The sequence below is a fragment of the Falco peregrinus genome, chromosome 1 (genome assembly GCF_023634155.1).
Source record: "Falco peregrinus isolate bFalPer1 chromosome 1, bFalPer1.pri, whole genome shotgun sequence".
Lineage (NCBI taxonomy): Eukaryota > Metazoa > Chordata > Aves > Falconiformes > Falconidae > Falco > Falco peregrinus.
Genome location: NC_073721.1, coordinates 28,535,085 through 28,562,277, shown reverse-complemented (window position 1 = coordinate 28,562,277; position 27,193 = coordinate 28,535,085). Strand labels below are relative to the sequence as shown.

Genomic DNA, 27,193 nt, shown 5'->3' with positions numbered 1-27,193 from the left:
GACCTTCTATTTTTCTGGAGGGATGCTTCACATTCCAGCAGCAAAAATGAAGGAAGCGGACATGAGGAGTAGATCAGAGAGGGGGAAATAGGAAGATGGATGAAGTGCAAGGCTGGAGGAGCAAACGAGTCAATTATGAAAAAGAGGAAGGGGCTGTGTGCAGAAACCAACGAGGAGATGGAGCTCAGGGGAAGAAAAAGCAGCCAAAATGCTCTCAAGTTAGAGATGTTGCTGGGGTAAGAGACAGGAAAAAATGGGAATCTTTCAGGTAATGATAAAACTGTAAACCTCTGTCCCCTGTATCTATGCACTTATGGCACCTCTGTCACCAGCTCTGTCAGGACAACTAAGCACAGCCCTGCCATAGACAAAGACAGGATAAATCAGCTATGTCAAAGCTGCAGACTGTTGGTTTGCTTAGAGAAATCAGAAACTCACAGCTAGAGAGCAAGAGGAAGAACCACTGCGCATTATGGGTCACACCTGAAAACCAGACAAGTAGATGAAGGAGAAATAAAGTAAAATGCCAGTGGTGTAGAAGCACTGAACGCCCAGAATGAACACAGGAGATGAGGAGGGTAAGGAGTGAGCACCACCCAACAAGGGGGGAAGGCCAGCAGTACATCACTGAACTGTACTAATGGAGGGAGGAGAAGACAGACTGATGCTAGATAGACCTTAAACGGGCTGACACTGGATAGACCTTAAACCAACAGTCTGCTTTCATCACCCATCAAAAAGCTCTCAAATCCAGAAAAAGCAATCCTCTTTCTGCATAAATTCCAACAACAACAGTCAAATTCCTGAGCTGCTCCTCTTTAAGGTGGTGATTGAGAGACAAAGGTCTGCAAGCATCACTTCTTAGGCTGAAACCATGCAAAGACAAGGTCTGCCTGCAGCTTCACATGAATCTGATATAAACCCTACCTCTCCTACTGACAAGGAACAAGCAGATAGTTCCTTCCCTTACCTTGGGAGTAATGGGGCAGGAGAGAAATGTTGCATGATGACAAAGAGCCCCGAGAGAAGCATTTCCACAGTCCTTACAGCAACATAGCCTTACCTCAGCACTGCTTCAGTGCTGCCATGTCTGCAGAAGCAAGGGGGAAGGTGCAGGGTCCCCAGCACAGACACAGCAGCTTATTGCTCAGAAACAACTGCAGGGAAAAAGCATATATTCATAGTGCAGACATCTCCTTCATCCTTTCTACCACGATCCGGGTGTTGCCTGTTGTTGTTTCTTCTCCCCAGTTTCCCTTCTGTTAGCCCTTTAGTAACTGCAACATGGAGAAAGCTAAAAATAAAGCTACATAAGCAACATAATAGGCATGCAATTGCATGTCTATTTTCTTTGAAAAAAAAATGATGCTTTATTTCCTGTACAATGGAAACTACAGTTTGATGTTACAACTATTGGGTCTTGACTGAATGCAGAAATTTACCTTAAACAATGACATTTTCCCCTGTATTTAGTATTACCATATGTCACTGATTATATATTTAAGTTGCAGAAATGAATTAAATTTCATGGCTTCCTCAAGTTAGATTCTCTTGGAGTGGACTGTCTTTTATTATTAACCAAAATGCTTGGGAAACCAGTTTAAATCAAAACAGCAGACTTTTGGTATCATTTCAGGAGAAAATTGGTTATCACAAACTGAGTGCTTAACACGTCATCATCCAGAAGGCTGGGTAAAGCTTTGCAAACCTGCAGCAACCATGGCCAGGATAGATAAAAAGGGTTAATTGAAAAACATGGACTCAGAGGGGGGGGGGGGGGGGGGGGGGGAAGACAGAGTGCACTGTTTGGAGCTCCCTTGCCTGGGGTCTTATTCCTTCTGCCTCATAAGTTACTATATATCCCACATCTTAGTGCTAATTTCACTTACTTGGGGAAAGTATCTTCTCAGCCAGCTACAGAACATTAGTGACAATCATGTTGCATATGTATTCTAGGAGAAGCCAGCCTTGTCCTCGCTAGATTTCTTCCCGCTTTCTGGGGAGAAAAAAAGAAATCCAGATATTCTTTATTCCTTCTGTTTCCCATCATGATTTGGATTGCTAACATTTCTATCCCCACCAGCAGTCCCCCAGTGGCTCCTGGCCCTTCCTGGAGGATCAGTAGACAACAGAACCCCTGGGCTCCCATCAACCAGGAAGGAAGCAAATTGCAACCCACAGCCTCTGGGACCCTGACTTCAGGCCTTGAAGTCAAGGTGATGCGACTTTACAGAACTCCCCATGTCCATGCTTCCCTCCTCCTGGACCTGCACATTCAGAGCTGGAAGACGACAGCCGTGATTAGGTATGTCACCACTGGTAGGGATCATGGGTGTCGCAGCCTGTGACACAGAAGCTGCAGAGAGAGCTCAGTGGGGGCACACAGGGTGTAAAGCCGAGCAATGTTGTAAGCGGAGAACAGGTAAAAAAAGGAGACTTTGGCATAAGAAGAAAACAAGGATAGCTATGCCGTGCTTGCTGAAGGACTCAGCAGGCAGGATACAGCTGGGACAGGCCTCGGTGAGAGCCTTGCAAATTCATGTCATACTTGCCAAAGACTCCATCAACTGAGCATGTGCTAAAGCTTAGTTTGTTTTGTCTTATTTGGAACTTTGGAAGATGTTTCCTATCTTGACTTATTGAACATGCTCCAGCCACACACCTGCAACTTCTGGAGTGCATCCTCTCAGCAAGAGGCTGGCTAGCACGTCGTCACTTATGCAGGGCAAATCCTACTGAAAGCACATCAGACCACAGCTTTCGCACCAGTTTACTTTTACATGTAGCACATGTAAGCTAACATCTGGCAAGAACACAACTATGTCTTGATCGACATGGAGCTCATTGCAGCAGATGGTGTTTGATATGTAGGACCAGGGCAGCTCCACCCCAAAATGAGCATTATTTCTCTTTGCATTTTTATACCCTCTGGCCACATCTTTTTAGGAGTGGAGCTATTGTCACTAAGGCTTTGCAGTCCCGTCAAGACCATATGCCACACTCAGCCCGCAGGTCACTGCCTAGTCCTAACATCCAGGTTATTTTGCTCCCATTGAGGCATCTCAGTGCCTGAAGCAGGATCCTGATGCAACTGTTACATTATACATTAATATATCATTATTATTATTATCTATCCCCACTAGCAGGTTAGCAATACTCTGAAGTAGATAGTGCCTCCAGTGCAGGAGGAAACTTTCTCTCCCAGCGCACAGTAGCTCCTACCAGCACGCATGCAAGCACCACTGGTAGTCAGCAAGCAATGTCTAGTGCCCATTTTGGGACAAAGGATGGAAAAGCCAGCAAAAAGCAGCCTCCAGTGCCACCTTTTCAAGACTGAGGGTTTCAACCTAAAGGGAAAAGCGTTCAGAAGAGAAAATCCAGCATCGAAATGAGCGTTGCTGGGACTCTGGAAGATACAAGACGTGACCATCCGTCTCTGCAGCTTTACACAGTTACTGTCCGAGATTCTTTTGCCAGAGGTTTCTTTTGCCAGTGCAAGTACGGAGAGAGATTGCCACCTTGTGGTTCCTCCTCCTGCAGTGCCATGGGTTGTTTTTTATAAATTATACTAGCCTAGACCAGTGGTTTCCAAATGGCTGGCTGAGGACTTCTGTGACAAAAGTACTATGGACAAGAACACTTTCCACTTACTTAATGCAAGTCTGTAACTCACAGTCTTCAGTTCCCATACTGAGAAACTGATCGCCAGAAAATCTTTCAGGAATCTAATCTGCAAGTTAATAAAGATGAGTAACTGCTGGCATGGGCACGCAGCTTCCAAAGAGCAGTCCAAAATGCTATGGCAGTGATGCACAAAACCGGATTGCCTTTACAATATTCTCAGCATCAAGAAATCTGTGAGAAATTCCAGGTGGATGACAGCCTGCAGTTTCAAAAATTTGGGATGATCTCAGACAGTAGTTCCCACAGGATCCTAATAAGGAAGGAGCAGCTATGCGCTCAGCCACACCACCTGCAGACAGAAAAGCAGGAGCAGACTGAGCTTGTCCCTCGTCGCTCTGGGTACCGCTTAGGACAGTTTGAAATCTGGTTGTCAGATGGTGTAAGTTGGGTAGGGTCTGCAAAAGGCAGTTGGCTCCTCCATAAATTATGCCCAGGCAGAGCACCAGGCAGCTCCTTCCTCACTGGAGCGAGGGGGGAGTTAGAAAGGGGGAAGATCAGCAAGCGCTTGTGAAGCACCACGCAGCCCCTGTGAAATCCTTGGAAATTAATTGAATTTGGAAAAAAATTAGCTGCCTCTCCCAAAGAGGGGGAAGAGTCTCTCCTAAGGCAGCAAGGAGCACAGATCTCCCTGGCAGCTTTTCACCCTATCCGCCTGCTGACATACTGACACAGAAAGTGGCCCAGTTTCATGGGTGCAGTAATGGAGCACCTCCTTTTCCTCCATGACATTTTCTGAACCAGCTTCCTGCTTTCCCATAGGCCTGTCATAGTTGTAAGCAAGTGACTCTTTTCCAGTTCCCCAGCCTCTTAAGCCCAGTTTAAGGTTGTTGTGGACGCTAGTCAAGGGAAGACCCAAAAGTTTCAACAGTCCCCAAGTGCCTTCATCAGCACATACTTCCGAAACTGGTAAACGCGGTTCATGCATCACATTCCCCATCAGGTCTAGAAATGAGAGTAGCTGTTAGGTACAGTTGCTTCCTAGCAAGACCGCAAACCTAACAACTATACTCCCCCCTTGGAAAAAAAAAAAAAAAAATCACTCCCACAGGAGGAAGGGCGATTAATTTGAACCGAAAAGCTGAAGAGCTGGGCCTCGGCAGATAGCAGAGGGAGGCTGTCCGCGGATCCCGGCTCCAGAGCCCGCCGGCAGGAGCCTTCCAGCAAACCGCGACTGCAGCGCGCACGGGGAGGCGCAGCCCCTGTCCGGTCCCGCCGTGCTCCCGGGACGGAACCGCCGGTGGCGGGCGGCCGGGGCAGGGCTCGTCGCTCGGGGCCGGCAGCCCTCTCCAGCTGCCGGGGCGGGTGGCGGCCCGTACCCCCGGGGGTGGGCTCCCGGGCAGCCCCGCCGGCGGCGCGCGGACGTAGGGAAAGGGGGCGGTGCGGCCCGCCGCGGGGACGGGGCAGTGCGGGGCGGGAGGGCGGCTCCCCCCGTCCCCCGCGCCGGGTCCCCGGCAGCCCCGCTCCGCCGGCCCCTCCCGCCCGGGCGCCGCGGGCCGGCTCCCGGTCGCACGTGGCGCGTCGGCTGCCCGCCCCCCGGCCCACGTGTGCCGCCGCGCCGCGCCGTGCCGGCTCCCCGCTGCAGTCCCGGGGCGGCGGGCGGGCGCTGCGGTGCCGGCGCAGCGGCATGGCGGCGGCGGCGGGCCCGGGACGCGGCGGCGGCGGCGGCGGCGGCGGCTGGGGCCGGAGCCGGGGCGCCGTGCTGCTGCTCTTTTTCTCGCTGTCGCCGCGGCCACCGGCCGGGGCCGCCTGGCTGCTGGGGCTGCGGCCCGAGGACACGGCGCCGGGCCGGGTGTCCCTGGAGGGCGGCGCGGTGCAGGCGGCGGAGGGGAGCCGCTTCCTCCTGCGCCTCTACTTCCAGCCGCCGCCCGAGGGCAACGGCAGCCGCGGGCCGGCGGGGGAGCGGGAGCCGCGGCTGGTCTTCATCGAGGAGGCGGCTCCGCCGGCGGCGGCGGGCGGCAAGGTGGCGCGGGGCCCGGCGGAGCGGTGCCGGGAGCGCAGCGCCTGGGCCTCGGACGTGGAGGTGGTGGGGCCGCTGCGCTCGGGCGGGGCGGCGGGCTCGGCGCTGGCCGAGGTGCGGGTGCGGGAGCCGCGCAAGGGCGAGGCGGCGGCGGCGCCGGGCGGGCGGCTCTTCTCGCTGTGCGCCTGGGACGGGCGGGCCTGGGCGCACCACGGGGCGGCGGGCGGCTTCCTGCTGCGGGTGCGGCCGGCCGCGCCGGCGCTGGGCGCCTGGCTGCTGCCGCTGCCCGAGGCGGGCTGGCTGCGGGCGCTGGGCGCCCTGCTGCTGCTGGGGCTGTCGGCGCTGTTCAGCGGGCTGCGCCTCTCGCTGCTCTCGCTGGACCCGCTGGAGCTCCGCGTCCTGCGCAACAGCGGCTCGGCCGCCGAGCGGGAGCAGGCGCGGCGGGTGCAGGCGGTGCGCGGCGGCGGCGGCACCTACCTGCTGTGCACGCTGCTGCTGGGGCAGGCGGGGGCCAACGCGGCGCTGGCCGGCTGGCTCTGCGCCTCGCTGCCCGGCGGCGGGGCGGCGGCCGGCGGGCCGCGGGGAGCGCCCTGGCTGCCGGTGCTGCTGTGCGCCGCCGCCGTCTTCCTGGGCGGCGAGGTGCTGCCCTACTCGGTCTGCTCGCGGCACGGGCTGGCCATCGCCTCCCGCACCCTGTGCCTCACCCGGCTGCTGATGCTGGCCGCCTTCCCCCTCTGCTACCCGCTTAGCCGGGTGCTGGACTGGGCGCTGCGGCAGGAGCTCAGCGTCTTCTCCACGAGGGAGCGGCTGCTGGAGACGCTGCGCGCCGCCGGCCCCCACGGCGACCTGGTGCGGGAGGAGTTGGCCATGGTGCAGGGCGCGCTGGAGCTGCGCACCAAGGTGGTGGAGGACGTGCTGACGCCGCTGGCCGACTGCTTCATGCTCCGTGCCGACGCCGTGCTGGACTTCGCCACCGTCTCCGAGATCCTCCGCTCTGGCTACACCCGCATTCCTGTTTACGAGGGCGACCGGCGCGACAACATCGTCGACCTGCTCTTTGTCAAGGACCTGGCCTTCGTTGACCCCGATGACTGCACCCCGCTGCAGACTGTCACCCGCTTCTACCGCCGCCCGCTCCACTGCGTCTTCAACGACACGCGCCTTGACACGCTGCTTGAGGAGTTCAAGAAGGGTGAGGCTGCCCGGGCTCCCCCTGCACCCCTCTGCACCCCCGGTGGTTCCCAGGTCAGCAGCCCCCACAGCCCACCCCCGCATGGCCTCCTGGCAGGACCTGGCAGGTACCAGGGATGCTGGGGGGAGTTGGGCCCTGCATGTGCTGATGACCCTGGTGTCACCTGGTGGAACAGCCCCTGGGTAGATTGAGGGCCTGCAGTGCTCGTCCTGCCTCCTGTGATGTTATGGAGACTGTAAGAGCCTTTGGCCTCAGAGGCTGCTGCCTCAGCAGGTGAGACTGTCCTGCAGGGCTGGTGTCTCTGGGGGGGCCTGGCAGCGTGGGCACGGTGCCTGCCTCACGCCCCTGCCCAGGCAAGGCAGCATTCGCTGCTGTGTTCTACATGGAGGAGTTTATGGCAGGAGATTACATCTTGTTCCTTAGCTCTGACGTTTTCAGCTTAGCAGTGAGAAGCAGGTCTAGAAAGTATTTCTGTCCAAGTGGTTTAAAGGAAGAAGAAAAGCCTAAACCTTTAGAAAGAGCTGTACTTTTTTTCAGCTGTGACAGTATTCATAATGCAGCAGCTGCCAGCAGCCCCAGAGATGCTGAGACCTGTAGTGCATTAACCATACCTTGAGAATACACACAGCATGTGTTTTCTCCCCCCACTGGGAATTGTGTTTTGCTGCATGTTACTCGGTACATCATACCGTGGTGAGTGAGTCTTTAAGAAATGGCTGCAGCGGTAACATCCTGCATTATGTAATGTGGGAGGACAGCACTTGGCTCCCGGCTGCCTGGAGCTGCTCTGCTGCAAGCAGAGCTGATCATGTGAGAAAGGCCAACCTGGTCCATCCCAGATATAGAGAAAGCCTTTCCCTGAGTCATCTCCGTGCTCATTTTCAGAGATGGGAGGAGGGTAGGATAGAACGTTTCTTGTGTGCCAGGAAAGTGATCATCAGATACATGCAGGTCAGCATCTGCTCTGGAGATGCACAGCCATGTCCTCACTGCCTCCCAGGATCACGGGGAGAAGAGTTCTGCATGGCAGACACCACCTACCCTCTCTGCCCCACACCACTACTGGAGACTCCCAACGGTGCAAAATCAGCACATTCCTGGGTTTTATACCAAGACTGTTAGCAAAAGCATTAAGATTGGTCTCTGGGTTCAACCTTTATGAGCTGCAGTACTCCCCCTGCCCTGATGCCTCCTCTAACATAATCAGTCTCTCCTCTTCCTAATTCTTATGTGCTTTGCAATTCCTTCTTAACTGTGGCTTCCCGTGTGATACTACATTGCTGAAGCTCACCTGAGGTCTCTGCTGCCTCTCCGTTGTCTAGGGCGCTCGGTGTTACTGAATATCAGAGGACTTTGGCATAGCCCTCCTTGGTCAGCCTCCCCTGCACTTTATCCTGATTTACTTTGATGTATTCAGCTACTTCCCCCACCAAATTTGCTACAGCCTGTGGATCAATAGACCTATAGAAATGGACTTGTGGTTGCTTAGCTCGCTGCCCTTTGTTTGCCATCCTCTCTGCCCTGCTTAAACAGAGATGTTTTGTGTGTGTCGCTCCCTAAACTGACAGGTACATGAACAAGCCTTGCTACCTGCCCTATACTTTCACGTGCTAGTCCTCATCTCAAATTAAGATTATCCATCCTTCTTTAGTTTGCTCTGTTAAAACTCTTGGCATTTAACTTCAGTTTCTTCTTCCTTTACGTCTCTTTGCCCTCATGGCCTTCTGGAGCGTTTTGCTGCAGCCTCTCTGTTGAGCTCTGCCTAAAATTTATTTCTGTTTCTACCTAATTTCTCTGTGCTTTCTAAATTACATGGATGAAAAGCCTTGCTTTTGGTCTTAGTATCTAACTTAGCATGCTGTTTAGCAATTCCAGCTCCTCCCCAAAATGTTCATCTCCCCAAGTGTTGCTGTCCTCTTCCGATTAATCTTCCCCTACTTGTAGGCATTTGGTCGCCCCCCAGCACCCTGTGTTTGCAGGTAGTCACCCCCCAGCCCAGCCCCAAACCCTCCTAAACTCTCTTTTTCCCAGTTCCAAATACAAGTTCCCATGCTGGCTCCTGCACCGCAACAGATATTCATGCCCAGCTGCCTTCAGTCCCATCCACTGCTATTGCAGCACTTGACTATTTGATTTTTAAAATAAAGATTTCCCATTTGTAATTAAGAATCTTCATCACTGTCTCCTTTTCTGTGTCCGTTTGAATTACGGTGAAGTATCTTGTTTGATCCAATCAAGGTTGCTTTTCATGGCCAGGTCTTCTGTGACACCTCCACTAATTAGAGAGTAGCCTGATTGCTTGTTGATTTAGTGAGTGCTTAATGAAGACGTTCATCACGTCGCACATCCAGGGTGCCCGCAGGACAGCAAATGCTCCCACTGATAAGGCCCAGTCTCTTTCTAGGAAATTAAAGGCTCCGGTAAGGATGGGCATTGATGACCACCTCTGGGTCCGTAGGTCCCTGACAAACCTCTAGAGAAACCTTGCCAGCTTTCTTTTCCTTCTCCTGTGATTAACTCAAACAGGTTTTGTATCCTTTTTTTCTTTTTGTTATTACAGTGTTTATACAGAATACTCATCACATTTCATATCTTTCTTTCCTGGATAGCAATGTATACTCCTGATCTGTTTCACTAATGATTAATGTTCTGCCACATCCACTATACCCATAATGTCATTTTTTTGCATAATGTGTAAGTCACACAATTTCACTGCCAATGCTCCCTGCCACAGTACACAAACATTTGTTCTTTCTTACTGAAAATGTCAAGGGATGATTAAATACAGCACTCCGGGACTCTTGCTCACACCTCCGGCAGCACTTTCCCTTTATGTCTCTCCTCCTACTCACCGTTATCACACTGTTATCCTTGTTTACCTGATGGATTTCTTTTCTCTCATCATGCTGTCCTAGCTATGAAGATCATCAGCTTCTTTCTCCTCCCTGGTCTTTTATAGCAGGGTTTGAAGGGAAGTTTTCCTTCCTTGGTTTCTAGGTATGCTCACACCTAACCTCAGCAGAGCTCAGTTCTGTTAAAATGCATTGATGTTTGCCTTGAGTTTAATCCACAGATGAGTCACAAATCCCCTCCCTCCCAGCAGGATGCTGTGTAGATGGGATTATCCTCCATGGATCTGGGGAAGGGCACTGCTGTAGCATCAGCTTGCCAAAACATTTAAATCATATGAAAATAGTAGCATACACTGCAGTAGCAGATAGGGAGCTAACGGCCTGGTGTGGTTACAGCACCCAAGAGCAGCTGTGAGCTCCTGATTGGCAAAACCTGCCCCCTGCCCCGTCACAGCAGAACTGGTCAAACTCTTCACATCTGCTCCTTCACAAGCCTGCTGCTGCTGCCATCGTTTGGTGTCTCTTTTGGCATGAATTGCTGGAGAAAGGCGGTTAAATCGTGGGCACTAATGGGAACTGGGAAAAAATCCAGAGAAGGCTGCAAACAGCAGCAGGGGACGGGGACTGGTAGCTTTGGCTTTAACCCACAGCCCAAAAGAGAAGGGTAGCTGCAAAAACTGTATTGAAAAACGTTACATCAGCATGAGACACACTCAGCTGAAGGAAGGAAATACTTGTGCTGGAAGATGGTTTTGTTTCTGTCTTCTCATCAAAACTCAGAAATAATGAGGCCTGGACACCCAATTTGCCGTCTTTTCAGGCAAGCTAGACAAGGGTATTCTAGAAGGCATGCATAGTTGTGCAGTGTTTACATGGAAGTGCTAAGTGGAGGACACTACACAAAATGTGCCCCCTCTCCTATAGAAATATGAAAATACATACCAGTACAGTAATTATGCCACCTGCAGCCTGAAAGAAGCTGCAACTACTGAAGGAGTGAAAAAATTTGGAGACAGTTTCTCGGCAATTTATATTGGTACATGTCAGTGTATCTGCCTTTATTCTAGGCTCCCAGGAGGAAGTACCTAATACACCAGAGAAATAACTGCACCAGATTTAGCAAGCTACAGCAATGCAGAGGGGCAGATGAGGTCCCAGTAGGATAAACTTCACCTTGGGAATATGGAGCTAGAAGAGAAGGTTTATGCATTCATTCAATGTGAAATGCTGTGGGTGATACAGCCTGTTTCTCCTCCATCTCTAGAAGATAACCAAAGCAATGCGTGTTGCAGCTTCAGTCCTGTGATACAACTCCTCATGGGGAGCTTTTTTGTGCAGTCCACCTCCTTGTTCTCTAGTGCCTTTGGGAAGTCATAATCTTAGCCCATTCCTCAACTCATTTATAGATTTTGTTGACTAATTTCCTGCGGAAGTCTATATACAGCAGTGGCACCTTTCAGCAAATATTTTTCCTCTATGGGAGGAACAGTAGAAATTTGCTTTTAATGTTCATTTTCCTGCAGCAGGGAAGAGGCTGAGGTGGAGCTCAAATTAGCCTTCTGTGGTTTGGCATCTTTTAGGAGTTACTAAAAGTAAATTCTCCAAAAACAAACCTCCTGGCTTAGCAGGGGAAACAGCCTGTCCTGTGGAGGACAGCTCTGCCCCAGGGTCTGTTTTTGCTTTTCAATATTCTCCACAGCCTCTATTAGACTTCTACAAGTTGAACGTAGCTGGAGGAGGTGCTCACACTTGCCAGGAACTGCGGTCAGCACCATTTCAGCTGCTTTTTTTACTGTCCTTGTGAGCCTGCAGTCCATTGCAAGCAGAAAGCATGGCTTGAAATTTAAATCAGCCTTCAAGAGATTTCTGCATGATAGCCGCTATCTTGGGCACCTTGATGGGCTGAAGCAGTGGCCTCCCTAGCCAGTTGTATGGGATGAGGAGCCAGCTGTTACCCAGGAACTATTCCATACATGTCCCCTGAAGGGTGATGGCCAGGCTGAGAGTGGGTGAGGTGCTGATACACAAAAGATGGCTTAGTGAGTCATGCTGCAACTCTGCCTGAAACTGTAGTTTGCTTTCCCCCTCAAACTGTGCAGACCCCGAGCTGCTTTACCCCACCCCAGCAAGCCCAGGAGCAGGCCTGCTTTGGGCGAGGTGTTCCACAAAGAGGAGAACCGTGTCCTCAGGGAAGAGGGCACCCAGCCACCCATCTCCCTCTTGAGAACCGTCAAAGGCACCTTCAGGCTGAGCTGTGAGAAAGAGTAAAGTGGCCTATGCTACAGACACCAATGAAAATTGTTTTACATTGGCTCTTTAGCAGTTGTTTTTTTTTAGCTTGAGAAAGCCTCGGCATCCTTGTAGGCTTTTGTAGGCTCCAGGTAACATGCAAGGGGACCCACCATTTGTGAGCAGGTGGGGCTGTACCCAGGAGGTCAGAACCCTGTTGTACAGCAGATGGAAGATGAGACTCCATGTCCCCTCTGATCTCCCCTTTACCCTCCTGATCTGTTTTGTCAGTGGTAATACACTGGCTATTCCAAAAATTCCATCTTTTCCCCAGTTTTCTTAGGAATAGGAAAAGCACCAAAGCAGAGTACAAGAAGGGCTTTTGTACTCTGCTAGAGAAAGGTGTAAGCAGATGAAGTTCTTACCTCTGAGGAAGGCCTGGATTAGATTAGAATTTACAGTTTTCCCTTTGCATAGCTGTGATTCCCATAGAGCTGGTTGCCCCCACACCCCTCTTGGTTATTTCCCCCTGTTTAGGTGTAGATGTGGATTGTCTCTAGGTGCAGCTCCTCAGGTGTGTGGCTTCACCGTTGGTGCAGAGTCATGGTAACACAAGAGCCCACTCACACACAAATTTCCAGTTTAAGAAGTTCAAATCAGGGTCCCCACTTACTTCAGATGCAGGTCTGCAAGGGGCCGGGAGATGCTGGCAGACCCTGGCTCAGAAAAAAGCTCTGGTGAAAAGCACACAGAAAACAGATTTAAGTTACATCATGATTGTTTCATGAATCAACCTTATTTACCAATTAGTTTTTTTTCTTTTCCTTCCATTTTTTAGCTGTAAATGGTTCATGGCTTGTGCCTGTACCTTTGATCTCCTAGAACAGCTTTAGCTCTTACCATAAAATTTATGAAAATTAATTTCATGCTGAGAACACTCATCCCATGGAACGAGAGACAAGGCTAAAGCATCTCTTAACATTCCTCTGGCAGAGCACCTATATAAAAAGATGTTAAGGAAGTAGTCTGGGCTATATTTGCAGCCAACAGCATTTTCTTTCCCACAAGTAAAGACATTTCCATGTGTTCAGACCTTGTTCTCCCATTGGGGAGGACGGTCTGAGGTGGATCGGTGAAGCCCAAGGTCATTTAGGTTCCTATGAAAAACAAGGCTCCTAAAAAAAGGCATAAAAGCTTTAGATACCTGTTCAGATGTTTGCTCTATGCGGAGGCTCTCAGCTGTTTATATTAGCTCTGTAATTTAACATTTTGAGGCATTAACTTTCCACTGAAGCTGTTATTTGAAAAGAGCAGATTTCATGCAGCTCATAAAGAATTTAGTACAGTTGTAGCCCATGCTGAGCAGACACTTAATCACCTATAGACTTCCTGTGCGAGAACAGCCCTGCAGAGGCCAGTGGAGCTATTTGCAGGAGTAAAGTTAATTGCCCATTTATTCTAGCATTTGCCAAACAAAGGCTTTGATTCTCATGTGTTTCACTGCACTTTCCTGCATCAGCGATAGCCCTGTAAAATCCACATGTGACAGCTTGCTAGTGGGGAAGCAGATCACCCTTATAATTCATTTCATTTAAGCTATCAAGCAACAGTTACAATAGTGTGGTTTTTGGAATCAGTTTTACAGATCTTAAAGCTGCTTTAGATCAAGTTTGGGGGTTTAAATGATTTATCTCCCTCTGTTGTACTCCCACTGATGCAGAACTACAAGGTGACAACTGCAGAAGAGAATGTGACCCCTCTGGCATCCCCAGGTCTGTCCCTGTGCCACCCCCCATCCCCCTTGGACATTGGTGCTTCCACCTCCTAAAATTACCCATCTTCTGCCCTTGCACATGCTCCAAAAGCCAGTGCTTTTCCTCCTGTGGAAGCGTAGGAACTCCTAGCGCCAGGCAGGGGGATACAGCTGAGCTTGGCAGCATCCCCAGCCCAAGGTGGAGGGAGCAAGCCATGACCATACAGCCAGGGCACCTGCAAATACCCACCACCCTTACTGCCAAATTTACAAGGACTATTAAGAAACTGATGGGAGGAGATACAGGACCCAGTCAGGACAGGGGGCAGGACTTTGCAGATGATCTCTGGTCCCTCAGATGGGGAATTGGGGCAAGTCAGCCCTCTCCCAGTGGGGGCCAGCTGGAAGCAGTGGTCATTTACAAGTGCTGGGAGGGGGGGGGGCGGAGCTTTTTATGATACGGGTATCAGCTGCCTGGGTGGGGGCTGGGATCAGCTCATTTGGCATGGAGCAACCACATGAATTGCAACAGTTTTCCATTGCTGGGTACCTGCTCCGTCTCTAACATGGGTGTTTGTCTGGAAACCAAAACCGGGGGGTTTATAGCATGGCTAGAAGTGTTTATTTTCTGTGAAAATAAAGAACTCTTGAGTGCTGTAACAACCCTTCTGGCTCTGCCCCCAGTGCAGCGAAACTGTGGGTCTCCTCCCAGGCTAATGGTGCTGGGTTATTTCTAAATAATCTCATTTGCTGCTACGTGAATGTGGAGCTGGAATCACATTTCTCTGAGGCTGCTCTAAAGTAAATTACAGTGTCAATGTAGGTGTTTGGCCAAAAAAAGGATTGCCTCCATTACTCTCTGACTGTCTTTAAGTAGCACCTAAGCTTTTTGTAAGGGCTTGGTGGTTTTGGGTTGCATGTAAATGTCATTAACAACAAGGTTTCGGCCAAAAGAAATAACTTCTCCCCTCTCCTTGCTCACCCGAGGACTTGTAGGAGACCAGATGGCCCCAGTGTTTGGGAGCAGGGTTTGGCAAAGGAGACATTTTCTAAAGCTGGACTTTGCTAAGACGAAACATAGCTGTTGCTGCTGTCTTGCAGCCAACACTGCTGCTTTTTTCTTTTTAAGTCTCAAGTTATGTTGCTTTATTACCCACTGAACAGACAAGATGCACAAACCCGTGTATGAAAGGAGTGAAACAGCCCAGTCCAAAGAACATGCTGAATTTTCAATGCCCCAAGGCTATTGATTTGGTTTCTTAAAGTGCATCTTAGTGTTACTTGCTGCAATGTTATGTTCTTGTTTCTAATTCTGTAGGCGTGGGAGGCAGCGAGCTGCTTTCTGAAATCTTGCAATAAAAGCTTGGTATGAGGAGGAGGGAATTTATACTGTGGAAAATGCCCAAGCTTTGCTGTGAGAAATGTATAGTGCAGATCTGTGGCTGAGAAATGTCATTTGCTCGTCTCAGATCCAGGGCAGAGTTATTTGAAGGTCGTGTGGTCCCCAGCAAGACACAATTGGTGGGACTACTGGGCTGCCCTTGTTGTGCTTGTCCCTCCATGGGGATGAGCCAGAAAGCGCCAGTGGGCAAGGAAGAAGCTGTACAGCAAGCAGAAGCCCACCCTTGTTGCATCTTTATGCATAATACTGTTCACATCCTCTCGCCTGAGCAGCAGGCAGGTTTGTTGGAGAAGATTTATGGGAGAAGCAGATGCAGAGGCAGCTGCATAGCAGGAGGGACTTGCCCTTCTTTTAGGTGACCATTGCTGCTCATGGAGCTCAGCTCCGAGCCTGTGTGGAAAATAGGGTGCTCATAGCTTTCTGGAGGTCCCTGCAGTGCCCACAGTACAGTTGGGCTTGTGCAGGCATTGCGACATGAGACCCCAGGGATGTGGAGCAAACAGAGGGAGAGGAAGTTGTTGGCTGTGGTGCCAACGAAGGACGTTTGTAATGTTTTAAGTAAAACTAGAGGTTCTGAACCTGTGTGTGCTGCTGAGCAGTGCAGGAGCTACAGGAGCAGTAAGAAAACCAGTGCTGTTCATTGGCAGCTCCAAGCATGCGTTTGAGCTGGAAACCCAGAAGTTGTTTGTGGCTTGGAAGTTGGGTTCTGGTCAAGCTTCTGAGCAGGAGCATAAATCAGAGCAGACAATAAAGGAAAAGAGAAGTTGAAGAAGTCAAAACAGCTTGCAGAAATCTGGACATGCAAAAATAAATACCAATATTTCAAGTATGCCAAAAGCAAGAAGCCTGAGAATGTGTCAGTAGAGCTGCCAGCTTACTGGGGGCAAGTAAGGAAGCTGAAACTGTGATGAGGAACACTGCAGCTGCCAAGCAGGAATGTCACCATTATTGCAGCCGAAGGTCCTGGTCCCAGTCTGCTTGTTTAAGGTAACAGAGAGGAGGTGCTGTCAGAGGCAGGGTTTGGAGAATACATTCCGGTACAAGTTGATGGCCTGAAAAGTGTTCAGCCTCTGCCCAGATGGTTCACCCAAGAGTTCTGCAGGAGTGGGCTGAAAACTGCAAACAAACATACGCATTTCTGCATTAAAACCAGCTGCTTCTCTGAGGAGCTGGAGGTTTTGGCTGTATTTTAAGAAAAGCTTTAGGATCAGTCCAGACAGCGGTGGATAGAAAGATGTGGGGGAGCTGTTCTTGGCAATTTGATAGGAAAGTTAATTAACAACAGAATGTGAAAACACCAGGAGGATGAGGGAAACCAGTAGAGCCCAAGGACACACTCACATTTCTGTGTTGGAGGACGCCGTCTCATTGCTCTGTTAGAGTTGTCTCATGCCACTGAAGCTGAGGGTAAGCAAGAATCAGCTGCTGTAATGTGCATTTCATTCCTGCACAGGAGGCTGTTGAGGAGCTAAACAGAGTGACTGGCAGCAAATTGCCTGGGTAGAGAAAGCGAGTGGCCCCAAAAAAGAGCCCTGTGACACCTAGAAATGGTCTGGAGAGTAGCAGCCCTGTTAGGCTGGGCTTTGTGTCCAGCCCTTCTCCTTCAGTTAGTGTGGTTGGGGTGGGTTGGGGTGAAGTGGCTGCTTCTGAGGTTTGGCTGCGATCTGTGCCTCTCACCGAGCCCTGTCCTCCTGCCAGCCCACCGTGCTGGGGACCCCTCTCACCAGGGGTGAGGTCTCACTACTGCTCTGCTCTCCCCCTGCAGGAAAGTCCCACCTGGCCATCGTGCAGCGGGTGAACAATGAAGGGGAAGGAGACCCGTTCTACGAGGTGATGGGCATTGTCACCCTGGAGGATGTCATTGAGGAGATCATCAAGTCCGAGATCCTGGATGAGACGGATCTGTACAGTTAGTGTCCCAGAGCAGCTACTGCGGTTGCAGGAGCCAGGGTGGGAGCCCGCACAGACAGACAGACATGTGGGTAGGAAACAGGCCAGAGCAAATTGTGGTCCCTCCCCAGAGAAATTCACAGTCATGGTGGGAAAGACAAGAATGATGGAGAGATGCTAGTCAGATGTCAGGGAGGCTTGAATGCTGACGACAGAGAAGCACCAGCTTCAGCAGCCAGTGGCTGGGCAGGGCTTGACTCAGGGACACATGTGTTGGGTATTAAGTGCCCATGGGTGGTTCCCAAGCTTCTTTCCAGCTCCAAGTGATCCATCCAGCCAGGGTAACCCAGGACTTGTTCCTGAGAAGGAAGCGTGTTTCACCACCCTGCTCCCTCCCCAGGGAGCTGCTCCCAAGGCTGTGATGCACAGCATGTTCTGTGTGCGCCGCTGCTCCGGCTGCTGCTCCACAGCAGCCCTGCCATAGGGTGCAGCAAGATGTGCTTTTCCATATGTGTGTACATGTAGTATGGGGCCCTGCAGCTGCAGTGGCTTTGTGGCTGCTGCCGATGGGCAACCACTCTGCTCTCTGCCCCACAGCGGACAATCGGAAGAAGGAGCGAGTGCCCCACCGAGGACGAAAGCCCCAGGACTTCTCCATCTTCAGGCTCTCAGACAGCGAGATGAAGGTGAAGATCTCCCCGCAGCTGCTCCTGGCTACCCATCGGTTCATGGCAACAGGTACCCTCGCCTTTGTGCAAGCCCTGCACCTCCCTGCAGCAGCACCAGCACCACAGGGCATCCCTGAGCCACTGCTGGGTCCAGCTGCCCACCAGTGAGCAGTTTCCCCCTGTCTGGACTCCCATCCCATGCATCCCACTGCTCCCCCTGACGCTGCGGAGGCTGCAGGGAGGGGGGCCATGCAGCTCAGAGGACAAGGGGTTCCCAGCAGCCCCAGCCCTGTTGAGCAAGTGTGTTGCCTCCCCCCTAGAAGTGGAGCCTTTCAAGACCCCCTACCTCTCTGAGAAGATCCTGCTGCGGCTGCTGAAACACCCCAATGTCATCCAGGAGCTCAAGTATGACCGAAAGAACAAGAAGGCTGCAGAGCACTACCTCTACCAGCGCAACCGCCCCGTTGACTACTTTGTCCTCATCCTGCAGGTGCCTGGGGCAGCGGCGGGCGGAGGGTGGCAGGGGGTGGCCCATCTCTCCTCACTGCCTTGCTCTGGGCTGCTTCTGCCAGCAAAGGTGCTGGTCTTCTCATATGGGGTGGTGGGTGTCCCTGCAGCCCTGGGTGGGTTGGTGGCCAGGAGCATGGGGAGCCTGTCGGAGCAGGTTTTCCTTCTCCTTCCAGGGAAAGGTAGAGGTGGAAGTTGGCAAGGAAGGGCTGCGGTTTGAGAACGGGGCATTCACCTACTATGGGGTCCCTGCCATTATGGCTGTCGTCTCCTCAGGTAGGTGCTCTGTGGGCTCCCTCTGGCCCTGCCTTTGCTCTGGCAGCCTCCACAGGGGCTAAGCCAGCTGGTGGCCAGAGGGGGCTGGCTGTGGGGTGGCCCTGCTGCAGGGTGTGGGGCAGGCAGGAACCCTTCCTCTGTGATTCCTACACCTCCAGCTGTTGTTTCAGATAATGACGTGCGAAAAGTGGGGAGCCTGGCTGGATCCTCCTTCCTATGTAAGTATTTTGGGTCAGGCTGGGGCTCTAAAACCTCTCCTGCGTGGCACCAGCTGGCTGGAGGGGTGGGTTTGCATACCACGCAGAGCAGCTCTGTGCCAAGATCATCCCTTTTGAAAAGCTTGGGGGAGAAGCAGCATGCTGAGGGGCTGATGCAGCTAGGTCCCCACAGAGGAACTCTGAGGTCCCTTTGAGGTCTCTTTGAGGTGTCTTTGAAGTTTCAGCCATACGCTGGATCCCTGTGGGTGGATCCCAGCATGGCTGGCACTGCAAGGGGTACTGCCCACAGGTAGCAGCATGCCCATGCTGACGGGACCAGTAAACCCTGCAGCTTCTGACACGGTGCATCTAGTTCTCAGTGTAACACCTCTGGACTCATTTGCCTTCCTGAACCCTGGAGCACAAGCTGTAATGTGGGTCCATGCCAGGGCAGCAAGGGCCGCTTGGGAATTGCAGAGCTGGGTCAGTTTGCCTGTGAACTGCTCACATGTGGTGGTTAGCTGAGTTAAAAGTAGATGCCCCAGTCCCCTGCTTGCAGGAGTTAAGAGGGATCTTTGATTAGGGGAGACTGTGAGCCCCTGCTTCTTTGCTGTTCACCCCTGCAAATGTTTACTCCCTGGTGGCTTGGAAGCAGGTGGAGGCGCTGCCCACCCCCAGTCTGGCACATCCTTCATCCCAAACCCCAGATGTTGCAGTCAGATCTGCAGTGCTGATGGTAAGCTGAGGATGCTCTGGGTGCTTAGCAATACAAGAACCCACTAAGTTCAACCTTTAGGGAGGTGTAGGGAGCAATGTTGTTGAGGCAATAGGAGGAGTTCCTTAGGGCAGGTGACTGTCACTCCTGTGGGTCCCAGTCTGCTTGCAGCTCTAGGGTTCGCCTAGTTCTTGCTGCTTGCTTTGCTCCATTTGAAAGGCTGGCTCCTGGACTGCTGAATTAACCCCTCAGTGCGCATCCTGCTCCCCCATGCATCCGCAGCACGCTCAGTTTGAACAGAGGAAATCAATGAAGTGGCTGATTTCCCCTAGGATGTTGCTGCATGGCCTGATGCCCCCATGCTGTCGGTGACTGTTCCCAGGGCCTTGCTGGTGCTCAGGCAGTGAGTGCTTCCCACAGGACAGGCAGGGCACCAGCCACAGTGGGAGCCACGTCAGTGTAGCCACACATCTGCAGTGCCGCCTGCCGGGACGCTGCCACTCAGGGCTCTTTTGCTCCCCATGCTCACATGTGACGCTGTGTCACGAGTTGGTTTCTGCCATCCAGCCATTTCTGCCTGCCATGGGATGTGTGTGGCATTGCACCCCTGGCCAGCAAGGAGGCAGGCTGGGAGGCAGAGGTCACAGGGCATCTCCCTTGCTGGGCTGGCATTTTCCTCCTTGAAGCAAAGCCCAGCAGAAACGAGTGTGAGTAGTGTGTCACAGCAGAGAATTCAGACATAATCCTTGAGCATTTATGTTACTAATTAACCATTGTTATGCAACTGTTTTATTGCCAGGTGATCTTTGACATTGGTGGCCAGGGCACAGGCGTGTGGTGGCAGAGACCTGGCACGGCCAGCCCTGCTGCCGGAGGGTCGGGTGGTGGGAGCAGGGAGTGAGTGCTAGGGGTTATCAACCCGTTCTTTGCTCCCAGCTGATTGAGGTTGTTACGGGCAGCGCTTTGTGCTATGCCTTTGCTTGGACTTTTATTTGCAGAAGGTTTTGACCAGGGAAGGATGTGGAACAGGAGTTACTGGGGGGGGGAGCAGGGAGATCTGAAGGAGGGGGCTGCAGGGCACATTTCCTGGGGGTTTTACCTTTGAAGCAATTTAAAAACATTAATCACATGGGCAGCTCCTAAGAGCATTGCAGCTGTGCTGTGGGCACAGTGGCTGGAGGGAGGGCAGCAGGCCCTGGGCAGGAGGGCTGGCCGCTGGGAAAGGCATGGCAGTGGCTGGAGGAGGGGGCTGGCAGCCAGGAGCTCACATCTGGTGCTTTCACAGGGGGTGCTGCCAGCAGTGAGGACAAAGATGAGGCATCAGGAGGTGTTAACAACTGCATCCCTCACGGGGTGTTGGTCTCTCCTTGCTCCCCATGGAGCCCTCCCCTCCTGTGCCATGGCCCAGGGATGCTGCGGAGGGCAGCAGGACAGCTCCTGCCCTTGAAATTGTTACTGTTGCTGTAACCCATGGCAATAAAAGGTGGAAAGGGAATGAATGGCCTGTGATTTGCCCTCTCTGTGGCAGTGGGTCAGGCAGCCCCAGATGCGGGGTCCTGGCTTCTTGCAGTTCCCGCACAGCACAGTCCCCGGGGCCTTGCAGAGAGCTGCAGACAGCCTGGCAGGAATGCCTTTGCTTTGCATCACACCGAGGGGCTGCTGCCAGCCCTTGCCTGCAGCTGTGGGGCTGTGTGGAGTCAGGGGCTGTTGCAGAGCACATTCCCTCCCTACCACTTGCCTGCACACACAGAATCACCCCAGATGCCAAGCACAGTGACTTTGTTTAGCCTCCACCCATCTCCCAGGTAGCACAAGCTGACCACAAAGTCCCCTCTGCTGGAAGTAGCTGGCGAAGGGCTGGAGCAGGGTGCCAGCACTCAGCCTGGGAAGATGGGAATAAGATGCTTTCTGCCCACACCGTGGCTCTAGGGAGATGTGTGGCTGTGCAGACAGGCCTGGCAAGAGCTGGTCGCCTCCAGCCTCACCTTCTCTTACCCCATCACAGAGCAGCCTGTTGAGTCTGTCCCTGCTGGTCGGTGTTGCTGTCGCTGAGGCTGCCGAGTGCCCCCCCGGAGCAGGGGTGGGAAGGGATGCTAGAGACAGCAGTAGGAGCTCAACCCAGGGCTGCTGGCACAGGATTCTTTTTCTCATGCCTCCTCTTGGTCTGTCTCCCACCCCCACCTCTGCCCCTCACCTTTCCCCACCCCCTCCTTCCTTCCCCCTTACTTCTCTCTGCAGTGCCTGTCTCGGTGTCCCGTACCTTCGCCTTCAGCAGAGGGGACTCTCTCGCTGGCTCTCCAGGTAAGAGGGCATGGCTTTGGGCAGAGACCTCTGCATGTGCCCGGCTCTTTACAGCTCCTTGTGCACGGTGCACCAAGCCCCCTCCAGCCTGCATGTTGGGCATTGCCAGAAGGGGGACACCCATGGCACCCCACACTGGGTAGCCTCTCGTGGGTTGGAGCAAGGGTGGCAGACCAGGGACAACGGCCCTGCTGCAGCCTCCCCAGTAGGATGCAAATCCCAGGAAGAATGGGATGTGGACAAGAGGGAGCCATGGGCAGCTTGGGCTTTCTTTGGTGTGCAGTTTCTGTAATTTCCTGCACTCACTACTTGGATTTTCTTGCTACTTGCTGCTTCTGATGACGGTTACCCGCAGCCCTGTTTCCCTTATTTTCTGGCAGTCTGGGTACTAGAAGGGCATTTTAGCAGCCAAGTCAGCAAGGTGTTGACATCACCTATGCAAGGAACAAGTTGCCTTTGTTCCCTAATAAATCATTGACCAGACAAAATCCATTGTGCCACATGTCAGAGGCCATCAGACAACGTGAGTGACAGGCCAGCTTGCCATGGCAGCCTCTGCTCCTGTTCTGTTGGAGTCAGGGTGGACAGGAGCGTGCTCTCAAGGCAGGTTGAGTAAACACCTAAGGGCTACCAGCTGCAACCAGGAGAATTTCTGCCAAACGCTGTGTGAAGGCCTGTGTTAGCAGGAGAGCTGTCAGTCGGTGTGACAGGCAGGCAGCAGCTTTAACCTCTGCTGCTTGCGCCAGGTTGGGTGCCTGCCAGCCCAGTCCCTCTGGTTTGTGTGGGGCTGGCATGGCACAGGATCTTCACCACTAGCATGCACTGAGGAGGGCACCACCGCAGGTCCCCTGCCAGCTCCGGTGTCCACGGGACATTACTGCTGGAGGTGACCGGTCCACCCTGGCCCTGCGCTGGCACCGGGGACCCAAGCAGCACCATGACTGAGAATGTTTGCCTCTCTGCCGTCCCCTCCCGCAGTGAACAGGTCACCATCACGGTGCAGTGGGCTCAACCGCTCTGAGTCCCCCAACCGGGAGCACAATGACTATGGGGGCAGCACTACACAGCTCCACAGCAGCAGCAACAACATCTACACACCTGACTACTCCGTGCACATCCTCTGTGACGTGCAGTTTGTCAAGGTACGGGCTGGGCTGGGACTGTCCCACCCTGGCCACCCCTGCTCAGGCACCTTCCCGCCCTGCTGTGCCCCAGGAGCCTGGGGGTGCACGGTGGGTGCTGGGGAATCCTGCACTCCTCCTGTCTGGAGGTTTGGTGCCACCAAGTCACAAGGAGGTCCCAATGGGGCTTGGTGCCCACTGACCTGGGTGTGCATGTCTGTGTGCCCAGGTCACCCGGCAGCAGTACCACAATGCGCTGGTGGCCAGCCGCATGGACAGCTCGCCCCAGTCCCCCGACATGGAGGCCTTCGACAGGGATTCAACCAAGGCCTCGACCACGCGAGGAACCCCACAGACACCAAAGGAGGACCCCATCGCCCTCCTGAACGAGAGGAACAGTGCCATGTGTGAGTTACTCAGCATCCCTTCCCTGCCATGGGCCAGTGCTGCCCCTGGGGGGCCGTGCTGAGACCGGCTGGCATGATGGGTATGCCACTGCTGAGACGCAGTTGCATGTGGACCAGGGAACGTGGGTGTTTGCATGCATGCTCCTGTGGACATTGTTCTGTGCCTGCACGTGCACACAGGTGCAATCATGCAGGCATGTAATTCTGCATCACCACGTGCTCATATCCCCCGGGGGTCCCTGGCACTGGGCTGGCACCCGGCTGCGTCCTGCCCCAGGGCACAGCACCTCCCTGCCCTGCCGCCATGCCTGCCCTGTGTCCCTGCAGGCAGCCGCTCTGAGGGGCTGCGCAGTCCCAGCGAGTCGGTGTTCCTGCGCATGGAGGGCATCCCTTTCATCCAGGAGGAGCTGGCTGACAACGAGGAGAACAGCAAGCAGCAGAGTGAGTCTGTCTGGGACCCACATACATGTGACCCTGGGGTGGTGAGGGCTGTGGTGCCCTGGGGCGCTGCAGCCACATTGCGCTTTTGCAGACAGGGAGTGCTGCGACCCAGTCCTGGAGGCAGAGTCCCCGGGCAGAGAGGCTGGGACCAGCTCATCACCAAGCAGCTCTGAGGAGACGCCGGGCAGGAAGCTGCTGAGATCCCTCAGTGAGTGACTGATGCAGGGAGGGAGCACCCAGGGGAGAGCTCTGTCGTGGCACCCTGCTGCCCAAGTCAACTGCTCCCCAGCCCCGTCCTGGGGGACATCCTGCATGGGGCTGGCATGGGGCTGAGAAGGGTAGCCCAGTTCCCTGACAGTACCCTAGCAGATGGCAAAACCATGCTTAGGGCTAGCTCAGGCAGAGCCAGCTGCCTGGTCCTGGCCCAGCCCTATGCACTCCCCTGTCCTGAGCACCTTTGGCCCCCAGCACCCCAGCCCTAGGCACCCTTGCTGCTGTAGGTGGGCACAAGCAGCGGCCGTCGCCGGAGGGTGAGAAGACGCCAGAGGAGAGCTCCAATCTTGCCCCGTTAATTACCTGAGCAGCAGCGTGGCTGGAGCACAGTGCTGGAGGCCCACGCAGACTGGAGGTAGGAACTTGCCTCTTGGTGCCATATTCCTTCCCCAGCAAATGGGAGGTTGCTCAATTGTAATAATCGAGTTTCAAGCAGCAAAGCCAAATGATGTCGTTTGGAGCCCACACAAGCACACATGTTGCTGGGGGCTGGAGCAGGGTCAAAGGATGTAGCAGCAGACTCCAACCATCCTTGGGGCAGAAATGGATGTCAGAGACAGGGTGAGACTTTGACTTGTGTTTTCACAGCTAGAAATGTGTGTCTGCACCAATATCCTTGAGCCTGGCTAGGAAAGGTGCTGCAGGCTTGAGTGACAGCAGGTCAGGAAGGGCAAGTTCTGGCCACCTGCACCAGGCTGTACTTGTGTCTTCCAGGTCTGCAGCATGGGGGTCTCCTGCCGCGAGGCTCATGTTCAACAGCAGCAGGTCTGCACTCACTCGCTGCCTGCCCGCCCGCCTGTCCACTCGTGCCGCCCCTCCCTGCAGGACTTGTGCAGAGCCCCATCCCCAGGCGAGAAAGGACGTGCCCTCAGCAGGGCTGAACCACCCTGGCGGCCTGGACCAGCTATCTGGAGTCAGAGGGCCCTTGCCCAGTTGCACTTTGATAGCATCTGGTCTCAAGGAAGAGGTGGAAGAAGGAAAAGTGGAGACGTGTCTGGCACGGCATCCCTGCCAGCAGAGCAGGGAGGGGCGGCCCGACTCAGAACTGCCCTTAGCATCATTTACCATCCCCATCCCAGCGAGGCCCGGAGCCCCTCGGTGCTGGGTGCTGCACAGATGTAGTCTCCACCACGAGGAGATCATGCTGTTTGGGGGGCACCACATGCAGCTCAGGGCCCCAGCACATTTGTGCCATGCCTAGAGACATGCACACTCGCAGCACCTTGTGCATGCTGACCATTGCCACAGCCTGGCACTCCCGAACCCCTGCTAGGCACAGGGCAGGGAGCCCAGCTCACCGCCGAGCGCAGCCCCCCCTCCCTGGGGAGGACCGCTCCACGCTGCATTGAACCATCCTCCTCTCCGCACATTGCTGCCTGCGTGAGGGAGACTTGTGCCGAGCCTTTGGGTTGGTACGGACCGGTCAGTAGTTTTTGTAGAGGCCGAACGCAACAGGGATATTAACATTAAAAGTGATTTCTCCCTGAGCGATGCCCCTGTCTGTGTCAATGTGGGTAGGGAAAGACATGCTAACCTCTCCCACCAGGCTAGGCTGCTCTTGTACCTGTGGCCAGAGGTGGCTGGAATAATGGAACTGAGCATCACTGAAGGGAGCAGGTCGAGGACCAGGTCAGCAAGTGCTTCCCAATTTCTTCCCATGAACCTGGGCTCCTCATAACTCTTGCTTGCTAAGAAAGCACTCAGCAGTGCAGACAAGGACTGGGGAAGAAATCGTGCCCCTGCAAACACAATAGTGGGATACACATGCTGGAGTATAGCCTGACAGATGACAACAGAAATCTCACAGTCCACCAATCCTGATAAAACTTCAGCTGGAATAAGTGCATCCCTGTCTGGGCACTGCCCTTCTAAGGAAACACACAGCAACTGAAATGAGGCCAAAGGAAAGCAAGGGCTGGAAAACAACTTACCCCAAAGGCTGAAGGAAACAGGGTCACTTACGATTAACTCATGAAGGATGTGAAAGGGAGAGAGGAAGTTTTCAAAACCATAAAAAGCTGCTGCAGAGAGGAAAGGAATAATCTGTTCTCTGTTGCCATGGTAAATGGGATAATGGGTAATGAGCTTACACCACAGAAAGGAAGAAATTTAGGTCACTCATTAGGAAAAACAAGGCTGGTAAGGCTAGCAAAGCACTGGTACAGATCACATGTGGGGTGGGCCAGGCTGCATACCTACAGGTCTGTAAGGACAGAAGCATAAGCAGATGTCAGAAATAACAAAAGCAGAGTTGGTTCCTCCAACTCCTTCTCATGAGATCACCCCTAGAAATCACCCTTTAACCACTACCCCATTATCCCAGCTGTGGATGGACACCAAGATGGAAAGCTCCCCATCTGCAGAGAGGAAAGGCTGCCTCTGGCTCACTCTTTTAAGTGACATGAACACTAATCTGAAAAGGACAAACAAGAAGCCCTGTGCACAGCTTCTTGGTAAACACAGCAAGGGAACAAGGCACCCTTTTTGCTTTTACTGTCCAAGCTGCAGCACAAGCAAAAAATCCATCAGGGCAACAGCGACCATTACTAACTGACCCAAGGAAAGAGGCTGTTTCCCTTTATTCACGAAAAACCTTGGCAGGAGGTTGTTCTGTCAAGGTAGTAATATCAGCTCACAAATAGATCTGCAGTGACTGCAGAGAGCAGAAGCAGATGGTCCCAGCTCTTCTTCAGTGCCAGAAACACAGGCTATTGCTGTCAGGCCCTGCTGAATCCAGGGGAAGTAGGTGGTGGTTCACCAGGAGCCTGGTGAGAAGGAGGAACAGGAAAGATCTGCTTTTTGACATGTAAGCAGCAGGCCACGAGCTCTGGGCCAGGGAGAGGTGGCCAGATGGCTAGGTAACACACGATTATCCAGAAAGCAAGCACAGACAGAGGGACAGGACAAGTTGGACAGCACAAGGCAGGGGGGCAGAAAGAGGAACACAAGACAGACATGGTCAGCTTCATGTAGAGTCACAGGGAGCTCTCGGCTACACTCTCCCAACACCACCGTGCCCCATTAGTAGCAATTGTGATCATCACAGATGGAACACACCGCGAAGGAGAAAGGGAAAGCCTTGAAACAAACTTTTGAGTAAGACCCGGTGGACAAACCAGGATGCTGAGGCTGTAACCTCAGCCTGGGAAGAGGTTAGCACAGCTTGAAGGTACAACACCACACAAGGCAGGGGTAGTGTTCAGAGATGGAGGTTTAATTTTCTGTCAGCAACACAAAGAAGCAATCATCACAATTACGAATGTTTGCTCGTGTAAGGCTCAGAACTTGGGGGGGGGGGGGGCAGGGGCTGTGAAGGAAGGGGGGGGTG

At 53.3% G+C, this 27,193-nt stretch overlaps 1 protein-coding gene across 9 annotated transcripts; it reads left to right on the top strand.

The window, feature by feature from the left end:
• The first annotated feature begins 5,200 nt into the window (after positions 1–5,200).
• On the top strand, positions 5,201–25,352 carry CNNM1 (cyclin and CBS domain divalent metal cation transport mediator 1). 9 transcript variants are annotated; one of them, XR_008746709.1, is made up of 13 exons: positions 5,201–6,833; positions 16,835–16,978; positions 17,557–17,697; positions 17,948–18,117; positions 18,311–18,410; positions 18,581–18,628; positions 21,561–21,623; positions 22,602–22,765; positions 22,974–23,151; positions 23,479–23,592; positions 23,684–23,800; positions 24,093–24,426; positions 24,580–24,717. XR_008746709.1 is itself a non-coding variant. In XM_055801044.1 (13 exons), the coding sequence occupies exons 1-12, from the start codon at positions 5,309–5,311 to the stop codon at positions 24,170–24,172; spliced, it is 2,844 nt and encodes a 947-aa protein (XP_055657019.1). In that variant the 5' UTR covers positions 5,201–5,308; the 3' UTR covers positions 24,173–24,220; positions 24,302–24,709. The 9 variants fall into 9 exon arrangements, 8 of the variants coding, with proteins under 8 accessions (XP_055657019.1, XP_055657010.1, XP_055657033.1 ...); XM_055801044.1 differs by having other exon boundaries at positions 24,093–24,220; positions 24,302–24,709; XM_027788927.2 differs by having other exon boundaries at positions 5,202–6,833; positions 24,093–24,220.
• The last annotated feature ends 1,841 nt before the right edge of the window (positions 25,353–27,193 follow it).

Bases quoted from the DNA above. Each gene is read 5' to 3' on its own strand.
- CNNM1 (XM_055801035.1), top strand. From the start codon at position 5,309: ATGGCGGCGGCGGCGGGCCCGGGACGCGGCGGCGGCGGCGGCGGCGGC. The intron at 16,979-17,556 runs GTTAGTGTCCCA...TCTGCCCCACAG, and splicing joins GGATGAGACGGATCTGTACA to CGGACAATCGGAAGAAGGAG. The intron at 18,118-18,310 runs GTGCCTGGGGCA...TTCTCCTTCCAG, and splicing joins ACTTTGTCCTCATCCTGCAG to GGAAAGGTAGAGGTGGAAGT.